This window comes from Mya arenaria, chromosome 2 (assembly GCF_026914265.1).
Source record: "Mya arenaria isolate MELC-2E11 chromosome 2, ASM2691426v1".
NCBI classification, from domain to species: domain Eukaryota; kingdom Metazoa; phylum Mollusca; class Bivalvia; order Myida; family Myidae; genus Mya; species Mya arenaria.
The window spans coordinates 57990562-58000610 of record NC_069123.1 but is presented as its reverse complement, the minus strand read 5'-3'; the positions used below and the strand labels follow the sequence as shown (position 1 = coordinate 58000610).

The following is a 10049-nucleotide window of genomic DNA, read 5'->3' as shown; positions in this document are numbered from 1 at the left end:
GACGGTCAGCCAAACAATGTTCTGAAATGGAAATAATATGTGTGTACACATCCATTGTTAGGATTTATGGCTTTATGCAGCGGATAAAGATGCTCTGTTATTCATCACCAGTCGTCTTATTCTGCTATATATTATACAAATATTTTTGTGATAAATGGCCATCTTCGCTCCAGGGTAGAGATTAAATATATTGTATTATTACACATAAAGCATATAATCGTTCATCTTTTTGTCATTGGTAAAGCAAAATGGAGCAAAGTATTGAATCTCATTACCCCCAGTGAAGTTTATCCACGTTCCCTTTTATTGATAATGTTTCCATTTCTGATGATCAAATTAAGGGGGCGTAACCCCTATTTCATTTAAAGAATATGTCAACGTAAAGGACACTTGTAGAGACAATTGAAATCACAGTAAATGGTAGTAATGAATCCCTGACGAACGTAATGTAAACACACTGAGATGAATTTCAGTTTAATTCAACCATCTGTTGTAAACGCTATATTTGGGTTTCGATTCTTTGCACATGTCACTTATAATTAAATTCATGCCGAATTAGGAGTTTTTGTGAATCTTTTTGAGATACGTGAGTGTTTTAATTTATGACGAATAATAAGAGTAAACATGATTAACACAAGTGTTATCTAGACTAACAAAATATATTGTTACAACCACACGGACATCTTGCGTTTTATTGTAAAGCGGTCGCCGTTCCAACGCTATTAATTTAATTTCTATGAATAGATGCGTCTTATTACAGAAAGCTTTAGTTAAGAGTTTTGTTGTTATTTTTTTGTGAAAGAATTATCTAAATTATAAAAAAAATGAATTTATAACTTCGTTTGCCTAACCGCAGCATTGTATTTCAACATCTGTTTCAATAATTATCCCAAAAGAAAACACCTTTTTGTAAACAATTACTTGAACAAAATAGTGAAATGCAAAATGTTCATTATTTCAAAGCTTAATAATTTATTTCAAATGCAAAAAGGCCACGGCCATGAAGTTTTAATAACATAATGTATAACATAAGCATCGTAAGTAAAAAATGTTCCTATTCTTTCAATTAAAAAAATACCTTAAGGTTTATATTGCAATGATAGAAAATATTGCAATGATAGAAAATATTGGTATTGAAGGATTTTCTGCAACTAAAATATGGAAACTTAAGTTTTTTAAAAATGAAAGACCCATCTTTAATTAATTTTTCATGAATATATATCAATTGAAATTTGTACACTTAAGTAAAACATGTTCTTAAGATGCTTCTTTCATACGGCCCATGAAGTACAATACCACGTCATATTGTTGTCACGTGATTCAAAGAGTTGAGCAGAAGCCAAGCAAAAACAATCAATAAAGATAGTCTTACACACGCGTTTTACAGTACTATCAAAAATCGAGTGTGTGCTGAGGAGATGGGTATCAAATATTGAGCAAAATAATACTAGCAACTTCGATATGATGGTTGTGGAAAAAATGTTTTGTGTTTCGTTTAACTGCCTTCTCTTGTCCAGCAGATCTCTCTTTCCGCCTTAAGCTGCGATGTGATGACATAGACATTTCAAGTCAAGTGTTAGCTTATGTACATATTTTGGTACAGGGAAAATGCTTTACAAAATGAAATGGACAGCCTTAGAATAATGATATAGTGTATGCCTTTCTTGTATTGTATTCAGCAATTTCAGTATTCTTCACACTGTATGTCGTTAAGTACTTCATCATTTTCTAATGTAAACTAAGTTGAAACAAATTGTTTTAAATATCTTTTGCTCTATTTATAAATTATCATCGAAAAGACATTAATGACTTCCAATTAATTAAGTAAAACATTAGTACAAATATGGTAGTTAAATGAATATCGTAAAAATGATATGACATTATTGCCTTAAAAATGTTCTAAGCAATGAATTTATTACACTAAAGCACTACTATGCACCATGCAAAATGTTTGATATAGTAAAATCATATTATTTTAATGTCTTACTTAGCATAAAAAGAACTTTATTTTGGCAATCAATCCTTAGAACGAGACATAATTCTGAGTAATTGACTTAGCAATGAAGAATTTTAAATAATAACAGGTTAATGGCCCGAAAGCATGGTTATGTGCTGCATGCTAATAATTCTAAGGATATCATTTGGGAGTAAGTTTTCATCATCAAATATGACGAAACATTTATTGAACACATACCTGTACATTTAAATGATTTACGGCATTTGCTTGTGAACTTTACCTGTGTTTTCAAATGTTCGTCACAAATAAGTTTGGCGTCAAAGTTATAGTCTAAATACATTTGCCCTGATTTATTATCATTTAACTTTCATCAGAATATTTAATAAAATGATAAATCACAATTAAATAAGCTTTTTAAACATAGTGTCTTTAAAGGCAAATCGACATATGCGATATATCATCTTAATTCAATTCTTCTTTCCTTTAATCCTGTAAAGATGAGCGGGAACGATGCGTATCAATGGGTTGCTGAAGAAAGCAAATACACTTTTGTGACACAACAACGTTGAAGGACCACCACTATGATGTGAATTTGCTGGGTAGTGCTGTCATGTGCTTAGGAAACATTTACTTTGCTCTGCATTGTTGTCTTGTATTTGCTTGAAAAACAAGCAGTGTATAATTAATATTAATTATTTTCACTCTTGACAAAAACATTTTTTTACTCAAATTGTTATGTACTTTACGATTGAGAATATCTTTCTTTGCATTTTTTTACAATTGTGTTTTTTATTTGATATATCCTTGTTTGTGGGTTCTTTAAGATGTAATTACGTCTTGTCTGCTTTTATATTTTATGTTTTTGTAAGAGTGAATAATCTTGAATTATGAATACTCTGTAGCAAAACCTGCAAGACCAATAAATAAACACAATTAAGGAAAATAGTGTTCATTATTCTCTCATAACGAGGAGTGAAACTACAATTGCCGTCGCTCTTCTCCGACATCGATACCAGTGGAAGGCAGGGAACTGATTTCGTTTGATCAGCGATACGATTGGACGACGGGATATTAACTCACAGTTCCTGTGAAACACCGATCTGTATTGAATTTTCACCCTTTTGTAAAGCTTAAACTGACAACTGTCAATTTCAATGGCTATCCCTCTTTAAATACTTATAATATAATAGAGGAGGTGGTGGTTGATTTTAATGACAACTTATTCAGAAAGGATATCATAGTTATACTAAATGTTTATAGAGTTATTACCGTCACACTCAAAGGAACATTTGTGATGTGGTTATACTTCTAACAGCCATATGAGGGGCTTGTTTTGCACAAGTTGATAAAATTGCAGAGATAACGATCAAAATATTGTCAGGAAAAGCGGATGTATACAGAACTGTTAGAACCTCTGAATCATACTTGAGCGCGTTCTAACAGCAATTACATTAAACGGATGCTGTATGTAATATACATGATCGAATCGAGCATTGCATAGTTAAAAATACGTAATCCAACAAAAGTGAAGCAAGCACTTATCATATGACGCGTAAAAGAACAAATCAGCCGTCAAGACAACGCCGACAGCGAACGAGAAATGGATTCACCGTTGAGCTTTCTTCGTCAGCAGCAGCAGCAGCAGCAGCAACAGCAGCAGCGTTACAACTACAATCTGCAGCATTTGCGTTTCCTGCATCCTCTGGCGGGCTACTCACATCTGCTGGATCCACTTACGTTAGCTCAGCTCTCATTAAATAAAGGACAGCCCTTCCAACCCGGGTACCTGGGTGGCCTTGGGTCACTGGTCAGTCACGGGGACTTTGCTTCGTCTGTCAACGCGGCGTTCTGCAATGCCGGTAAAAACGCAAGAGCGGACATGTCTCCCAAGAGTGACCATCTATCCGACAGAGCAAGGTCGTCAGAACAAGGTATATAACACACATTACATTCTAAATTTACATTCCATGTACAAATATTTTGAACAAATACAGTGCATGCAATAAAAACAATATGATGCATGCTCATTTACCATATCTAAGCAATGAAATATACAAGCTAGTATAGCTTCCAAATATGAGAAAGAATCAACGGTTTGATTCAGCTTTTCACATGGAAACAAAACTTCTTTTTTGCTCTCACTTCAACTGCAAAAGGTTCTGAGAAACTTAACAATACCGTTGCAGGCATGTAAAAATTAATATTTTATAATTTAATCTTATAAAGAACACCAAAGAATACATGGTCTTGTAGATAATATTTGGTACAAAATAAATAATTAAAATCACTTTAAATTATTGGCAATATAATACGAATCCCTTAAATCAATAAGTGTCACTCTCACCTCAAATAACGATGTTGTCTAAATCCAGAGCGATTTCTTCTACTGCGCCATGTTGTCATCAAAGATTTGCTGTTAACAATTCATTCTCCCTAATTTTGCTTCCGTTCAAATTTTCTAAAAAAAATGGTTGTTTGTTTTATTTGAAAAATATTTAAAAAAACAACAAATATAAAGCATCTATTTTGTGAAAAATATTTGTTTCAAGTGAAGAGATTTGATTTAAAAAAAAATGAGTTTCAAAATATGGTGTGTTTTTTTTAATTTGTACAAATAACCACATATTTTTCTCAATAATTCAAAATATGAATTCAGATTCCGAAACAATAACTTGCACTTCGTACCGATAAAAGGGCTTGTGTATGATATATAATCAATTATATAAATGTTTTTATGCAATAAATGGTAATAATTAAATTAAGAAAAGAAGATGTTTTTCCAACAGTTTTTATCCTTGCGTTTATTGAATAGAAAAATGAAATATATTTAAAAGTCAGAAAAATTGTTTTACGCTCGTACAAGGATACTTAAAAATAAATTATCTTTTTTTTGCATGCATCGCTTGAAATCAACCTGACAATAACAATAAATAATAACGCAAAAACATTTTGATCATTTCAATTTCCTAATAGATCTTCATAAATTTCCGAATTGGGAACCTAATAATTATTCAAAAATGTTTGCAACATGTTTTTAATATCCTTTATAATTTGCCTTCCCTTACATGAAATGAAACATTTTATAACTTAATTTCCACTCTTAATATCAATTCAACTTGATATTTGCAAGTGCCTGAGTGATATATGTTCAAATTAGTTTAAACGTATCTTTATGAAGCAGTATGACATTTTTACAAAGACAGTCCTTAGCTGTCTTCATAATTGAATATCTTGTGACAGACTATTATTCTAAAATTTATATCGATAGAAATTCGATTAAAAGACTTATAAAACTATTAAAACATACCATGAGACATTCAGTACATTTTCAATAGGTAAACAATTACATGATTAAATGTTTCTGCTTAATTGAATTTCAAATTAATTTCGATAAATATTAGTATCATTCCGCCGTATATTTCAATGAATCATAATTGCATCAGGTGCTTTGGTTCATGTTAAGCTTTGTCAAGGAATCAAACGTACACTGAAACTACCATTCTCTAAATGAACCCTCACATAAAGAGTCACATTTCCTTGTACAAAGCACTCTAACTGAAATATATTCATTACAACTATTCTTAGCCAGCTCCGTCTGAACATCGATATGCCAAGATTTTAAGGTGAGGGGTTGCAGAAACCACAACAATCTCTTTTGAACAGAATAAACTAACATCATCTCGTTTATTATTACAACATCAATGTATTGAGATAGAATAATATATAATTGTAAGAAATCTTTTGAATAAAATTCATAACCTATCTATCAAAGATGATAACTTTAAACACTAAACATTGTTGGTAAAACAATGCATTTTAAATATAACAAAACAATGATGCAAGTGATGCCTTGGAATAAGATCAAAAGAGTTAAAACTCAAGAAAGTAAATGTTTTTATATTGAAATAAAAATGTTGAAACTACTTTTAAATCGTCAAACAAAATGAGAGTTTTTCTAGAGAACTGTTCTAATTGCTGTTTTGTCTTGTTCGTGTATTTCACGACTGTTCTTGTTGTAAACCGCTTCATGGTCACGGAGTAGTTCAGATCATGACCACATGCCCTTAAAATGTTGGTACACAAAGTCGAAAGCATTATCGATGTGTTGTTAAAGAACGTTTCAGATTTTTTTTCGAAAATTCACTTTTTGTTTACCCTTGTCTCCAGATTTTTACGAAGATGACGGGAAGGCCGGGAAGAGGCGGCGTACGCGGACGAACTTCACGAGCTGGCAGCTGGAGGAGCTCGAGCGGTCGTTTCAGACCAGCCACTATCCGGATGTGTTCATGAGAGAGGCCATCGCCATGAGGCTCGATCTCGTCGAGTCCAGGGTCCAGGTACGCACACGGGGACGTTCGTTTGAATGTCTGTGAAGTTTTAACTATTGGGGCTTTAAGCTAAGTCATAGTTAAAGTGTTACTGGGAAAGTCCGTATGATTTTCACTCTATTAATATGATTATCTGTTCAATTGAACCGGACGTTGCCTTCCGCAATAAGGCATTGTAACCTCTTTAGAATAAAACAAATATATCACGTATTCAATTACTCAGTGGCCTCTACATTCATACAGTTGCAAGTGCCATGCCATACGGTTAATTAGTCAGAAATCTAACAGACGATTACTGACTTTCTAAACAAAATAGGAAATATAAAATTATTAACAAGAAAAATAAAAATTTTGCTGTTTCCGTTTAATTGTCAACTTATATTTAAAAACAAATAGAATGAATATTCTTTAGGAAATAAATAAAAACACACAAGATGACCTGTTTTTAGCGTCATCATTTTTTCTTTCATTTCCATTAATAGATACAATCGATACTTCCACGAAGTCATTTAAACTAAGTATCAATTTATCACCAGATATTGTGAGCTGTTCTAAAACGCCATATGCTTCTAGGTTTTGATCAGCGTATATCCATGAAATTCATAAAACATGCAGAAAATCTCCATGTTCGTCTGGGATGTTTAAAATATACAGCTGCCATTTTAATATAAAAGTAACAGATGCGCCATTTTGTAATTAATATATTGATTTTGTCTATTCGTCTGTATTTAAGTATGATACTATGCGTTAATACAGCCTTTATGGTAAAAAAACAACATTTTTATTTGAAACGCTACAGCTTAAAAGCGACTTATTCAGTATTAGCGTGAAAGGTATTGGCCCTTCGATCATTCTGTCTCCAAAAATAATCATCAAGAAGATGAGAGAGGTCTAGTTGTAAAGACGTCTACCTCTTACCTCTCTCTGTGGGTGGGTTAAATCAGGGATGCCTTCTCATGGTCTGTCAAAATGGACACATTGTTTTTAATTTAAAATCCGTCGAAAATTTACTGCTGAAGTATTAAAACACACCGATAATAATTGTTGTTGATTTGTTAGTCATTGAGGTAGAGGTTTAGACACCCATCATTAGCTACTGTTTTGCAAATGTCTCCAAAAAGACTACTTAATAGCAATTTTCTTGTCTCATAAATCTGGCATTGTACAGATTTATATTTCTTATTTATAATGAAACCGTATCCTCATATACATAAAGGTAGTTGAATTTAGCAACTTGAAATATTTCGAACCTAAATTGGAAGTTTATTTCTTCCTTACATTTTATGATATTTAAAATTTCTGCAACCCCCAAAAAATGTTTAAACTGCCTTTAATGTTCGTGCACACTATAAAAATAACAAAATGAGTCTAATTTTGTATTTCTCCTTTAAAAGTTTTATTTTACCATAAATATGACATAATTAGAAATTTATTCTTACATAAATAATTTATACAAAGATCAATAAATAAATAAATAAATAAGTAAATAAATAAATAAATAAATAAATAAATAAATAAATAAATAAATAAATAAATAAATAAAATAAATAAAATAATAAATAAATAAATAAATAAATAAATAAATAAATAAATAAATAAATAAATAAATAAATAAATAAATAAATAAATAATAAATAAATAAATAAATAAATAAATAAATAAATAAATAAATAAATAAATAAATAAATAAATAAATAAATAAATAAATAAATAAATAAATAAATAAATAAATAATAAATAAATAAATAAATAAATAAATAAATATTTTGAAGAACATTTACTATTATAATCTGAATCGTTGGCTCCTAATTTAAATATCACCAAAATTAAATTAAAGTATTGGATATGACGTTGGTTTTTTTAATAAAATAAAGATAATAAAGAGACCTTGTTAACTCAACTTCTTTACGATTCATGTCTACATCTGATAAAAATATATAGTGATATATACTATTGAAAACCTTAAAATTGAAATACATTGATCATCAAAATGTAAATTAATTAATTTCAGAAGACACATTTTTCAAACAAATGTAATTGAATGGAAAATGTCGCTATACATACAAATTAATTTCATTTTGATTTCATCTACATATTTCAAAACATATATTTCCATATCATCAGATAAATTAATGTTAACAATATTTTTTTGTACATTTCATCAACATCAAACAAATTATAGCGAAAAAATAATATTTTATCTGCTACGAGCTTTGTACTCAATCTAAGCAATAATATTCCAATTTGACTTGCACAACCAACTCTTACATTTATGACACTTTAGGCGTATATTCCATTCTTTTCAAGACCACTGAATTAGTAGTTTGAAGTAACTAAAATATGTAATTAAGTCCTCCTGCACGCGCCGAATGCTAATAGCAATGCGTTAATTAGAGGGTATGTGTTGGTAGTGTACATGCCTCACAAGCGCACAGTCCTCGCCCACCCGCTTATCCCTTGTCTGTTTGGAGATCAAGTACATAATCAATGCCCTTCTTTGTGGCGGTTGATGCATATCAGTGAGCTTCAGATTTGAAAAATCACTGAAAAAAACAAACTTCGGCCTTAGCATGTGTTCAAATGTTTATAATTTCGTTCTTAAACATATAAACTTAATTTGATATTGAATCATTCCATTTAATTATTTAAAAAAAAGATAATAACGATTTCATGAAATTGTTAATTTTCTCAACATTTACCTCTATACTTCCAAGGTGTGGTTCCAAAATCGTCGCGCAAAGTGGCGGAAGCACGAACACACGCGAAAGGGTCCCGGTCGCCCGGCGCACAATGCGCATCCACAGACGTGTAGCGGGGAACCAATCAGCGAGGAGGAAATTCGCCGGAAAGAGCAAGAGAAACTCGAGAGAAAACGTAGGAAACAGGAGGAGCGCATGCATCGACTCGAGGAGAAGAAGAAATTGTTCAGCACAATAAGCACACTATCAACATCTTCGTGTTCCTCTGGCACTCAGTTTGAACATGTAAGAGATGTGGAGAGAGAGACAGAGGGTGAACAGGAGGAGCATGTAAATAATATTGATAGAGACAATGATTTTGGTGAGGAAATTGACGTAGAAAACGCCAGCATTGAAAGCTCAAGAAGAAAAGAATTAAGTATGAAACGTGTCCCAGTGTCTAGTGAAGATCCAGTAAGAGACGATGATCAACCAGAGTGTAACAATAAACATGTGAGTGATTTAGGTAATGACATCGAGAGAAAGGAAACTGCGAGGAGAAGGAATCCTTTCAGCATTGAAAGCCTCCTTAATAAGGGAGATCAAACTAATACAACAACTATTCCTCATACCCCTGACGGATTTGGACAAACAAAATCCCCGGACCTTATGCTGTGAGCAATATCTTAGTTAGTTATTATTAGTATTTGTTAGTTTTGTATGTGCTATGTAAAGTTGGCATAAATATTAAATAAGATGTCGTATTTTTTCTTCAAGCAACTAGCAGTAGTTGCTTTTCGTTTGGGTAAATGTCCTGTATACTAATTCCATCCCGAAACATCTGATTGATTAAATACATATTACATCTAAACTGATAGTATGTCACCAAAGTATTCAGTGCAAGTAGATTAAGATAATTTATGGCGATTGAGATGTCTTAATCGTTGCAATCCATTTGGGGTTGATAATATCTGAGAAATTAAATAAAAGCGGAGAGAAAAATCGCAACCAACGAAATATTAAATATGGATATTATTTTGATTTACTAAATCTTTGGAAAATACCTCACAGGTACAGCAAGTAATT

The 10049-nt window shown here is 31.6% G+C and overlaps 1 protein-coding gene across 1 annotated transcript; it reads left to right on the top strand.

Moving 5' to 3' along the window:
- The first annotated feature begins 3079 nt into the window (after positions 1-3079).
- Positions 3080-9720, top strand: LOC128224628 (homeobox protein unc-4 homolog). Its single transcript, XM_052934556.1, has 3 exons — positions 3080-3888; positions 6125-6294; positions 9000-9720. The coding sequence occupies exons 1-3, from the start codon at positions 3558-3560 to the stop codon at positions 9639-9641; spliced, it is 1143 nt and encodes a 380-aa protein (XP_052790516.1). The 5' UTR covers positions 3080-3557; the 3' UTR covers positions 9642-9720.
- The last annotated feature ends 329 nt before the right edge of the window (positions 9721-10049 follow it).